The sequence below is a fragment of the Mastacembelus armatus genome, chromosome 21, assembly GCF_900324485.2.
Source record: "Mastacembelus armatus chromosome 21, fMasArm1.2, whole genome shotgun sequence".
Taxonomy (NCBI): domain Eukaryota; kingdom Metazoa; phylum Chordata; class Actinopteri; order Synbranchiformes; family Mastacembelidae; genus Mastacembelus; species Mastacembelus armatus.
In genome coordinates this window covers 18,530,807-18,543,255 of record NC_046653.1, presented here as the reverse complement: position 1 = coordinate 18,543,255, position 12,449 = coordinate 18,530,807, and the positions used below count along the sequence as shown (strand labels likewise).

Genomic DNA, 12,449 nt, shown 5'->3' with positions numbered 1-12,449 from the left:
ATCAGCCTTAGCATACAAACTCATCACGTTACGGATAATATATTAGCAAGTTAAAGCAGCATCGAGTGGAAGTCCTCTTTCTTACTGCTTGTAGAATATAAAGGAGCTCCAAGGAGCAAGGAGGTGTCTTTTTGCCTTGCTAATTATTTAAACAGTTTTTATTGTCATTATTCACCTTGGATCCACTCTTTACTGTACTGGACAGATATCTTACAAAAACTTTTAGTGTGGTTCAGAGCCTGGAGCAGTTGTCCATGGCTTCTGTGGGTCAGTATTTGTTTGGTCTGTCAGACCAGCAGAAAGAAAAACAAGAATATGAAAAACGGAAACACCAAACTGAGATGTCACTTCTCAGTGTCCATAGTAATGATCACAATATTTCAATATAATATTTCAGTTTATACCAAACATTGGTTAATCTGGCTGTAAGTCAAAGTATTTCATAGTTGATTTAGGAAGTGGCGTTCATAGGTGTACAAGTCAAGACAAAATGTTTCTATTGAATACAAGATGGGTGATTGCTAGCATGCATAAATTTCATAGGTGTGGTTATGTGCATGTTCATGCTCGGTTAAATTGAAAGAAAAGGCTCACCTTGCTAGGCTGAGGTTCAGCTTTTGGTTTGACCATCTGAGTTCCAGGTGGTATCATGCCTTTGGGAGGGTCTTTGACCTCTACCTCCAAACCAGCATCTAATAAAAAAAAAAAAAACAAAAAACATTCCAGACGATGAATCACTGCCATTACCAATGAAGGCCATTACTCTTTAAAACTAATTATTGTGTAGGAAATACTTCAGAGGAAAACTGGGTAGCTCTAATGGACATTTGCACTGACACACCTATTTCAATGCCATCAATGGTGACGTGGATTGTATAAAGCCCTACTGCTCCTGGAGTCCAGTTGGCACTGTAGGTTCCATCAGTATTGGCACGAATCAGCATATTCTCACTGGGTCTGTAAGAAAAATGATCAATAATTAGATTATATCTCACTGGAAAATGTGTTCTGTAGCTGCATTACATTACTTACCTCTTTGGTGTGGGAGAAGCAAAGCGCAGCTCTTCAAAAGAGTAGTTCTCATATGCCTAAAGACACAAAGAGCACCATGGAGTAAATAGTAAATCTGTTGCCTGAATGTGAACAAATAGATTTGTGAGTGAGTGATGAGCCAGTTACATGAGGCTGACCTTCATCATAGTAATTGCAATGTATCGAGCCTCTTTTACAATCATGGGCTCATATGTGGCCTCTAGCTTGGGTACTGGAAGACCTCCAAAGGTTAGGTCAGGGCCAGAAGACGAAGGGGAAGAGCTTCCATGAAGCCGCTGCAGCTTCTTCAAATTCTCAGGCTGCATTGATTTCTTTTGTGAAACCGGTACAGCCTTTACTTCCACCTAGACATCCAAGATATAAGGAATACAACTCAGAAAGGTGTGACCTTAGTAAAAAGGCAATTAACAACATCAATAAACAATTTTCTGATCTAACACTGACAGTTCAGGTAAAATTATACTATCATTTGTAGTAGCAGAAAAGCCAAAGCTTCTCCTGACCTTCATGTTGGGAACATGCACCACATCTCCATACTGGTCTTTGGTCTGTACGACTACAGTGGTGGGCCATCCACAGCGTATGTCATCTTTGTTCAGGATGAGAGATGTCTTCTGGGGATCTGCATAGGAATCAGGCTGCAACCACCTAGATGGAACAAACGAACCAACAGAAAGAAACAGGATAGGAAATTATTTCAGTTTGTAATGACACCTGGGCATCTCCAAATAAAGCCTTAACTACATCAAGTACTCTGTAATAAGCAAAAGCTGACAAGCGACAGCCAGAGCTGAGAAGACACAAAATCTGACCTGGCCAGACGTCCTCCACTTGAGTTCTGTACGCAGGTGATAAAGTCCTCAAGAAATGAGTGCTCATTGGTTTGCAGGTGGAGTGGCAGGTTGCCCTCCAGGGCTTCCAGGATGGTAGGAGAGTGAGACAGGGCCAGACCCTTCCCCAGGATCCCTGAGTGGGCCTTGCACACCTGGGTCAGGGCAAAAAAAGCAAAAATGAAGAAAGGAACTGAGCTGGCAAGATATAAAAGCCACAGATTCTCCCTTAACAGATGACATACCTGAAGAGAGGCTTCCTCAAGAATCTCAAGATCCTCTTCCAATTCATTTCCTGAAATGAAGAAATCATTTATGAATTATTTAAACACAAAAGAGTGCATTATGCAGTGGCAAATGCTTATTTAAAATAATCCTAACAAATTCCCTTATCTACAGTTTCCATACCTATGGGCAGGGCCAGGTCTTTCTTCATAAGAGCTGCAGCACATACACTTCCCAGGTAGGCCAATTCTTTCTCTAACTGGATAATACCCTAGAAAATACCCAATCACTTCATCAGAAAGGTGCGTTTTTACAAAATGCAGTCACAAGCTCTATGTTTCACAGAACAATGTGTCTACCTCATCGGGGCCAGGGTTGAATTCATATCCCACTGCCACACACTTAAAGCCATAGAAGCAAGCTTTCTCATCTTTAACATAATCCGAGGCTGTTTCCAGTGAGAACAGAACTTCATTTCCTAAAGGTAGGGAGAACAGAACAATACAAAAGCGTATGAAAAGAGAGGCTGTTGGGCAGAGCAAGTAAGTAAGTAATCACCAGTAAACTACTGGCTGCTTGCTGTGGCAGGTTGCTTAGCACAGCACCCATGAGAGCAATAAAGATTAATGAACAATAACAGATTTGCTGGCATAGCTGATGGGTTTAGAATGATGAATACACATCCCCTTATATTTACGCTATGTCCCATGACAGATTTCAGTATAAACATTATTAGTGCTGTCACAGTTAACAAATGAATGCAATTCTTTATAAAGATTTTTCCAATTTCTCTTTATATGCACAGATTTTGTCTTTCTAGGTTTGGGGTCACCATAATGTAGGCAGTACACTAGTCATCTTGCCCTCCGTTCCCCTCTCAGGTATGTAGCACATCATCCCAGCCTGTCAACTTGAGAGTGCTCAAGAGGCTAAGAGGAAGTGCTGCTGCCTTTGTAGGCTGAATTCAATGTGAGAAGGTTTCCTGGGCAATAGCCAGTAACTTGGCAGAGATATTATGATCCTGCCTAGAATGTAAACACTGCTGTGGCATTGGCAAAGACAAACATTTGATCCCCATAGGACAATAAGAATTATGGATGAGGTCATTCAAGTGCATGCTTTACCTCATATTTTAAATTAATATTTGAGATGACTGTACCAAGTTTGACAAACACATCAAATGACAAAAATCATATAGTCGTCATGACTCTGCTGTTTAAACAATTACATTGGCAGATCATTCAAAGCGATAAATACAATAAAAGCTCTGTCCTACTTACCTGGCAGCACAAGGACAGTGGTTGGCCAACCCGTAGAGCCTGAGAACTTCTTGAGCTCAGTCCAGGTGTTGATAGTGTCATGGATCAGAGGTTTGCCCCCGAGGCTGGACAGGTGGAGGGTCCGGCTAGGAATGAGCAGGCGTAGGGTATCCTCTGGCTGTGCAGTGCCACACTGTGGATCAAACTCAATGGTGGTCCAACGGACACAGTCCGGGAACGAAACCTGTGACAAGGTGATACAGAATGACATTTCAACTTAAATATAGATATTTAACTTAAATATAAATAATTATATATAATAAATTTAAATATTCCAAATGTAAATGCAGATATGTGTTCAGAACATCAAAGGACACCTTACCCTGTATTGTGTGACAGCTGCTTGCTTGTAAGGGTGGTCGCTCTCAATAACTGAGTAGTGGTTTGAGGTGGTACAAGCTGACAGGCCTTGCTCAGGCTGGTTGCCAGTTGTGCTGTCTGTTGACTGGTTCGGATTAAAGGTGGGTGGGGCATATTTTTGGTTGAGTGCAGAGACAGCAGGTAGCAACTCTTGAACCAGTCCAAAAACCTCTACAGCAGCCTGAATGAGGGAGAGAAGAAATTTCAGAACAAAACCATATCAGGGACAGACAATTTAACATTGGAAGAGTTTGCTCTTCTTGTTTTGTCACTTGCCTTAGGTACAGATGCAGCTACAGGTCCGATGTAGGCCAAAATAAGGGGTAGGAGCATGGAGAACAGGCTGGAGGAACTTAATAACTCAGGAATATCATCCACTAAAAAGAACACAGGACAGATTCAATTTGAAGAGAAGATGAACATGTTTGAACTAAACTCAGTACAAATGGCTCTCTAGCAATAAAAAGCATTTCTATAAAACATATATAAGTGTGTTGTACATACCATCAACTGCAAATGCTCTATGAAGCAGGTCCTTAGCAGCTCTGACCACTGCACTGACAACAGATAGAGCTCTGCTGCAGTTCTTGTCCTCTTCATTGGCTTTGCTTAGCAGCTGAGACTGAAGGTCACCATTGTACTCACTCCTTAAAGGACAAAAAAACTTTAATCAGAAAAACTCAAATACTTTAGAGATGTTATATTTCCAAAAAGTTGACATTGTGTTTACCTGTAGTAAAGAATCTGTGGGATCTGTCCTCTGGTCTGGTTGGTCCCATTGCTACTCAAGCTGCAGGTGCTGAAGGTGAAAGACACGCCATCAGAGCACTGCACTGTGGTCATGCCTCCATCCCCATTAGCTGTCCTGCTGCCATAGTTTCGCAATCGGACAGCATACTTCACCCCTTCCTGTAAGAGAACAAATTTATTAACACCATCCACCTACCAAATAGGTAGAAGTTACATCATATTAAAAATCTATGTACACTCACTTTCAGACATTCATTTTTTGCAAACTTTATTGAATGATGTAAACTGATAATTTCCCTTTTTCTTCCATTAGCAGTACACCATCAACCAGTCCTTTATGGTAGTCTGATAAGACAAATACCAACTTGAATAAAATACATGTGACAGCCCACAGCATTTAAAGACTTAGAGAGCACAAGGAAAAGATTGCCAGCTCTTATGACACTTATGAAACTGGCAGAACACCAAGCACTATGTCACACAGACAGGAGGTACTTCTCATCCTCTGGCTAATACCATCACATAGTGGTAGCATCAGGTTTTGGGGGGTTTCTCAGCAACAGGAACAGGCAGACTGGTCAGAATAAAACCTGCTCTAGACGACTCACCCAATAAACTATATAATTACTGCCAAGTGGGCTTCTATAGAGTAGTGAATTAAGGTACTGAATATCTTTTTAAATTGGCAAATTTATCTTTTTAACTTAATTTTCAGCACCATAAAGCATGCAAAAAGTGATGAAGTCAATACTTTTTTAAGCAACTTCATATGTATTATTTTGTTGACATCTATGTACCTTAAGTGGCACAGCCTTGTCCAGGCGAATTTCAGCAATATCACTGGGAGAATCATCAGTGCTGTATGTACCCTTCACCAGCTCAAGAGATGTCCACCTGTGAGAATGTGCTGAGTCCCCTGGGTGGTCTGTCTGCGCCTAAGTGTTGGGGAACAAAAGTGTTATAAAACAATTAAGCCAAGCCAGGGGGACATGTAAAATATAATAAAAGCTGAAACGGTTTTATAATCACTTACATCATCAGCCAGCACCTCTAGTTCATACTCATGGATGCCCCCTCCTCCATAGACGCAGACACCCACCAGCACAATTCCTGGCTTGTCCACTGTCAGACAGATGGCATCTGGAGAGCCATTTCCCGTGTTCCAACTCCGACCCTGGCTCGTTTTAGTGAAGCGGTTAGGAGACGCTTTCACGGAGTGGAGAGAGTTCAGCCCATCGACCTAAAGACCAAGAACATATTGCGCACATAAAGCTGATTAACATATTTGAGGAGGCTTTCCAAAATTTCACAAAAAAAAAAAATTTCAAAATTGAAAAAAATTAAGTCCTGCATAAAATTCCTGTTCTATATTCTGCAATAGAAACTCAAACAGTATGCTTAGCAGTAGGCTACAAGACTACTATTTATATCAGTCTCCTGACTTCAGAGAGTGAGACACAGCTGCAAAGGGACCTATCCAGGGGCTCTGAGGAGGAAAAGTTGTTTCCATGACAACAGCCTGGTGGAACAAAAAACAACGCGTATGAGGGCTGTTGTTGTTGTTGTTGTTGTTACTATAACAACAAGAGCTGAAGAGTCTGGACTGCAGTATATGGAAATGCCTATGAACAGTAATAATTAAATGGAGAGTGTGAGAGAAAGGGAGGGCAACAGACATCTGTCCCACCTATTTAATGACTCAGCATACCATAAAAACAATAGACAATTCAGCCCCCCTTCTCCGTTACTGTTTTTGGCTAACAGTACATACACCATGTCTGTTATTATAAAATGTTACCTCAATAACAATAGATAAATACAGGACATGCCATTAGGAAAGAGGAAAGACGTGTAGCCTACAGTATGTAATTGATCCTATTGACAACATCAAGGTCTATTGTGATTGTTCCAAGTTCGACAGAGCTGGAAACAGATTAGATTGTGATCCAACTGTTTGAAAAACAAAAGTGTGTCAAAGGGAGAAATGATTACAATGTGAATGTTGTATACTGCTAAACTAAAACTGCACAAAAGTATGCTAATAGAGCATTCAGATTAGGTCTTTCTGTTCACCAATGCCAACCCTTGTGTCTGTGCACACAGACTGTCTGTTTGTGACAGCTGTTTGTGTGGGTGGATGTATGGACCACACAGTACCAAGCAACTTACCTCTGAACCTAAAGCAGAAGCTGTGAGCTCAGAGACAATGGAGGCCAGCAGACCGCAGGTGTTGGAGACCAGATGTGGAGAGAACAGCTCCACCTCCTTCCTCAAACTCTTCCTCACCGGCAATACCACAATCACCAGCATCTTCTCCAGTACTTCCCGGAAACTGGTCATACCCATTAAGTTCTCCTCCGTCTAAGGAATATGACACAAATATGATATCACTCAAGTTATTTCCATATTCATATTCTATCCAGGGGCCATGTTCTCCATATATCAAACATTTTTTGGTTCATTGACTGCTCCCACATCCACCATTTTGAAATGAGGATACCTGATGTGTCCTTATGTGCAAAAACTCACATGGCTTAATTTCTCCATATGGGCCACCAGCAGGGGGAAGCGGTGAGCAAGGGCAGAGTCATTCTCTGTGCTGACTTGTTTGACCAGAGAACGCAACAGCACCTCCCCATCATATGCAATGGGCAGGATGGATGTCAGCTTGACTGAGGTGTTGCACAGAGCTGACATCACTGCAGCCAGCAGGCGGCTGCTGGATGTGCGAAAGTTGGCTTCAGCAATGTCCTGAAACACAGGGTGGGCAAGAACGAGTTTTTACAATCCTTTTGAATTTAGTATCGAACCAACAAGGTAGGCCTGCTGTTAAAAATGCCTGTTTTCGTCTTCTCTAATATAAGACTTCGTTTACAGCAATGTGATTCTACTGTCACATTCCTTTTAGAAGTACGTTTACAGGCAAATTACCTGGTCTAGGCAGTTCAGTAAGTCACAGAGGCAAGCCCACTGCAGAGCTGGGGTTGGGTAGAACGAGTGGAAGCAAGCAGTGAAGGTGTTGTGGCACTCCTGCAGCACAGCTTCAAGCAGGGTAAGAGGCTGAGACAAGTAGCCCTGGGGATCATTATCCAGCTTGGTCAGACAGTTGTCCATGCCTTCTGACAGGATCTTTTTCAGCAGGCTGCGTGTCTTTCCCACACACTCTGCCAGCTTGCTTGACTCCTCCACTACAGCTTTGGCGCTGGCTAGAAATCAAATGAAACATTTCTTCACAGGCTGCATTAAGAAAAAGATAACTAACTCAAAAGTACTTTTTTTAAATAAAAACTTTCTGAAGTTTACTATTTTGTATATGAGAAATATAAAAAGAATTTAGTCTGCAAAGTTTTCATTCTGAAATTAATGAATTAATCATTCAGAAAGTTAGGAACAGAATAGGAAAAGGCTTTTCCACTGCTTATTCTTAATGCAAATTTCAAGTTATGCAATACATAATAATAGCCTGAAAGGACCTGCACTGTACATTTTTTTGAGCACCATTATATTATTATGGATAAAATATCCTTAAATTCTCCTACCAGCAATGGGGAAGATCTCACAGATGTAGACCCTGAGCAGACGGAGGCAGCATGTGCCAACAAAGCGCAGTCTCTCTAGGTCTAGCAGCGTGGCTGTGTACTGGAAGCCCTTCAGTCCTCGCAGTTCCTCCACACCCAAAACCAAGGTGGTCCAGCTCCAGTGAAGGATACTCAACAGAGACTCAAAACACTCCTATTAGGGAACAGACAGTCGCACACACAGTTATAAAAACTCCTAGCTGCAAGAGTCAGGTGGCAAAATACTATTCAAGGCATCAGGACGTTACTCACCACTGAGACTGTGCGAGCAAATGAGCGCTTAAGGATATGGACTGGTTCACTGGTCTGTTGTTTCCCTTTAGATGCATTGCCATCATTTGAAGGTAGTCTAATGTTAAAAATATACATATGTATATAAACCATTTATTTGACACAGTTATAAACAAAATAAGCTTTTATCACAGTTAATGCAATGGAAGGAATTTTACTTGCCTGTACAATAGCTGAGGTATTTGACCTGCATTAACATCTGTACCATTGTTTGACTTCTTAGAGCTTTTAAACTGAAAGACAACACTAAAAGAGAAAAACAATAAAAAGGTGTGACCAATTTTCAAATTCCAACACTGTTTACATTTAACACAATTTAAATGTGACAAAATGACATACAAAAAGGTATAGCAGCTTTTAATTTTAAATTTTAATTTTTAATTTTTTTTTTACCCGTCATCAGTGGTAATTGTTGCCTGTCCATGGGAGCCACAGTCACTGCTGGGGCCAGACACTCTTGCCCATGCCACATACCACCAGCCCAGCTGCAGCAGCACTGGCTCATCAAACATCATGGCATATTTTTCCCTAAAAATAAAAACACAATTCCACAGGGCTATAAAATTGAAAAACATATCATTCCATAACACTTTTCTTCGTTTAAAACACTTGCGAGAATGGAAAGGACCATCAGGAATATGCAAACTTTACCTGGCAGCACAGTCATAAGCCAGTACATCAGTCTCAGCCAGCAGGTCACCATCTGTCTCATGGTCGCCTCCATCAGGACCAAGTTCAAATAGCTGCACAACAACAGGAGTGAGTTATATAGTTTAAATACCTGTAATTTGAGACTGAAATCCAACAGAGGGTATTATCCTCCAGTGGTACTGATTCATTTCAGGTTATTAATTTCAAATTATGTATATTCCACAAAATATTTGTATTAACAAACTGGATAATACTCCCAGTTTAATTAGAAAAACAATACACGTAAAACAGCATGAAAAGAAAATTAAACAAGAAAAAAATGGAGGTTAATTTTTAAAAAAAAAACAAAAAAAAAAAACAACTGAACTCACCTTGATCTTGGCAGTGTATTCCCCTCGTCCCCCAAACAGGCCCAATCCACCCAACAGGATGTCTGCATCAGCACAGAAGCGGATGGCCTCCACAGAGTGGGCTGAGTAGCCCCAGCCACCACCGTGACCTACAACATCACACATTAGACCAATGAGACTGTGCAGGTTACAAAAACACTTTGCTGTGTATCCATTATGGCAAAGTAGCATGTATTATACATAAAGAGACCACTTACTCTCAAAGCGGTTGACCACGTTGTAGTCCTCCTTGGAGTAGACCTTCATCACTGCCTGGGTCTCTTCCTCTGCACTGGCTATGCCCATTTTCAGCTCCTGCATTGCCGCCAATGTATCCAGGCAACCTAATTGTATATCACAGTGAACACTACTTCTTAGCATTTACGATAACCATTAATGTTCATATCCTACAGTAAGAATTACTGTAAACATGTAATTATATGGCTGGCTGATAGTAGACAAATTATTTTCCTAAATTAAGTATTCCAAGAAATAAAAAAAAATTTAAAAAACTGTTGCAATAATTTCTCTACATGTTATCTTAAAATGCCAAAAGAAAAAACTGATGGAAGAGGGGGAAATAAGGTTAGGTAGGGTTAGATAGGGTTTTTCCACTCTGAAGTCCGAGGGTGGGGGGTGTTAGATATGCCAAGCTATTTTGTGAACAGCTGTGATCAGTGAAGCTATGCTGTTAGGGTGCTACCTAACAGGATGGCATTAGCACAGCTCTGCCATCCTCCACTCTGTGGCCATAGTGGAAACACTATCATAATGGCTTGGCCCAGCTTAGCGTAGCAACTCAAGCTAGGGGGAAAATAGGGGCTAGTACAGAGGATTACCAAGGATGTGTAGGGCTCCATGAGATCTAGTGGTGGTGGCATGTGATCCTGAGGGCAATGCAAGCTCTGGACTCAGGATGCTACAGCGAGACTGTAAGTCTGTAGCAGAGGGCATTCTGGCATCAGCTATCACTGCATTGTAGCACCACATCTCTCTCGAAGCTGGCAAGAACCTAAAAGCACACAGAGTATACAGGTATTATGGCGTGAAAGTGGTACATTTTATAGTACACCACTGGTTAACTGAAAAGAAACAGAACAATAGCATTTATTTGTCCTTGTGAATTGTCCTTGAACTAACCTCCATATGACATCATATACAGGGTCCAGACACAGTCCAAATCCCTGCAAATCCTCCTGCTCAGAGTCACTGAAGGTCCTGCAGCTTCCATCCATTTTGTTGATAAGCAAGCATTTAAATGGAGGCGGCTCAGAGACAGAGGAGGGCACAAGACCAATAATGTGTTTACTGGCAAAGATCTCTGAAGTAGCTAGGACATGTGAGTTGATAAGAGCTTCATCGATCCGCAGGAACGTCTGGTCTCCGCTGGCCCCAATCCACGTAGCCTTTCGTCCATATTTGGCACCAATGTTGGGCATAGGAGATGGTTTGGCATTCCAGTAGGGCATGTCTAGGATGGGCCGACCCAGCTGCCCTTTCTGGATAACAAGGAGACATATATTGACTCTCTACAACATTTTCTGGTAAATTATAGTTTGGAATTTGAAAGATTGAAAATAATGGTAGTTAAAATGGTATAAGGAACAATCTTTCTTACCGAGAAACTGCCAAATGTAAAGACCTGCCCATCGATGAGGAGAACGACTGTGTGATTGCTGCCTGCTGTCACCTGGACACTAGAACCTGGAAGCGCCTGCACAAGAGTTGGAGAACCCCTAGCAGGCAGAAACATAGTTTGAGCAGTGTGTCCTCATGAATGTTGTTAAAGTTGTCAAGTAATTTGATGTACAAAAATCACAATGCAAGACCTGGAGTAACATTTCTAAATCTTTACTTGAACAATAAGGCAGAATCAGAAAATATTGATCTGCACTACCTACAAGCAGCAAACTTTCCTAAACACAGGTCTAACAACATCAAAAATTTGTGTGTGGAATTATGAGAAATATAGCTTCACGTAGTCTTTCACACTTAGTATTCAGATGTCTAAATCTATCTGTTAATGTATAAATAATGATGAAACGTTGCATTTTATTTTCAGATAAATATGTTGTGAATAATTCCTTTTACCTGAAGATACATCTCATTAAAGTCAAAACATGTAAGCTGGAAGAAGCAGTACCTGGAGTTGACATCTCCATGTCCAAGCTGCCCATGTTGGCCATAACCAAATGTGTAGACATCCCCATTTTCCATCAACACCACTAGAAAGCAATATAAAGATGTGTGTTATTTTTTTATATTCACATGAAGGTGAAACCACCCTTGTTAGAAGATTTAATATTGTTCTTCATATAATGTACCAACAAAGTTCCTGAGGTACTGCACTAGAGGAAGCAAGAGAAATTAACCCACCTGAATGGTGAAAACCACAGCTGACCTGCACAGCTCGCAGCTCACAGTCAAATCTCACTGCCCCTGGGGGGTAGGTGGTGATTTTGCTGGCATCCTTCTCTCCACGCTCACTGCTACCATCTACAAGGCAAACACTCGAGTCAGCATATTTGAGGAGAATGAGAACAGTGTGTGAGGTTTAGTAGCAACTTCAGACCACCGAAGCTGATGTCTCTGCATAGTCCTGCAAAACAGAGCTGAAGAGAAAAGAGAACACAAAAGGAAAATGGGGAGAAAAGGGAAAAGCATGCCAAAACAGAAAGGGGGGGACAACCTCTATAACAGAAAGGCTTTTGGGAACCAGTCCAATTACAGATGGACAGATTGTTGTTTAGCAAATAATTACATTTTCTTTTTAACATCCGTCTGTGTTCAGTGAGGAAGGGGAAATCTGGTTTACCTTAAGCCCTGTACAAGAGGTCACATTTGTGGTGTGTGAGTGGAAAAGGTTGCATAGGGACCCATGCATTACAGTAAATATAATGACTGTCAATACCTTATTGGACCAGGAACCAGCACATTGTGATTTACCTCTGTAACTGAGGTCAGCAAGATGAGGTAACAGCTTTTGAGTTTAAAACTTGAACT

General features: G+C 41.3%; 1 protein-coding gene across 20 annotated transcripts in view; it reads right to left on the bottom strand.

Moving 5' to 3' along the window:
• mycbp2 (MYC binding protein 2) overlaps positions 1–12,449 on the bottom strand; it is a 56,069-nt gene that overhangs the window by 21,706 nt on the left and 21,914 nt on the right. For all 20 annotated transcript variants that reach the window (XM_026295585.1, XM_026295586.1, XM_026295591.1 and 17 more), the window contains 31 exons: positions 11,823–11,942; positions 11,590–11,671; positions 11,065–11,182; positions 10,587–10,945; positions 10,286–10,458; positions 9,665–9,790; positions 9,429–9,556; positions 9,058–9,149; positions 8,800–8,934; positions 8,569–8,652; positions 8,368–8,464; positions 8,077–8,269; positions 7,469–7,743; positions 7,067–7,288; positions 6,707–6,898; positions 5,571–5,777; positions 5,335–5,472; positions 4,518–4,696; positions 4,292–4,434; positions 4,064–4,164; positions 3,750–3,968; positions 3,389–3,611; positions 2,468–2,586; positions 2,292–2,379; positions 2,129–2,178; positions 1,866–2,038; positions 1,557–1,701; positions 1,191–1,397; positions 1,033–1,088; positions 842–957; positions 595–692 (listed from right to left, as the gene is read on the bottom strand). In XM_026295585.1, the coding sequence (XP_026151370.1) occupies positions 595–692; positions 842–957; positions 1,033–1,088; positions 1,191–1,397; positions 1,557–1,701; positions 1,866–2,038; positions 2,129–2,178; positions 2,292–2,379; positions 2,468–2,586; positions 3,389–3,611; positions 3,750–3,968; positions 4,064–4,164; positions 4,292–4,434; positions 4,518–4,696; positions 5,335–5,472; positions 5,571–5,777; positions 6,707–6,898; positions 7,067–7,288; positions 7,469–7,743; positions 8,077–8,269; positions 8,368–8,464; positions 8,569–8,652; positions 8,800–8,934; positions 9,058–9,149; positions 9,429–9,556; positions 9,665–9,790; positions 10,286–10,458; positions 10,587–10,945; positions 11,065–11,182; positions 11,590–11,671; positions 11,823–11,942 (4,658 nt within the window). The remainder of the gene's footprint in view (positions 1–594; positions 693–841; positions 958–1,032; positions 1,089–1,190; positions 1,398–1,556; positions 1,702–1,865; positions 2,039–2,128; positions 2,179–2,291; positions 2,380–2,467; positions 2,587–3,388; positions 3,612–3,749; positions 3,969–4,063; positions 4,165–4,291; positions 4,435–4,517; positions 4,697–5,334; positions 5,473–5,570; positions 5,778–6,706; positions 6,899–7,066; positions 7,289–7,468; positions 7,744–8,076; positions 8,270–8,367; positions 8,465–8,568; positions 8,653–8,799; positions 8,935–9,057; positions 9,150–9,428; positions 9,557–9,664; positions 9,791–10,285; positions 10,459–10,586; positions 10,946–11,064; positions 11,183–11,589; positions 11,672–11,822; positions 11,943–12,449) is intronic.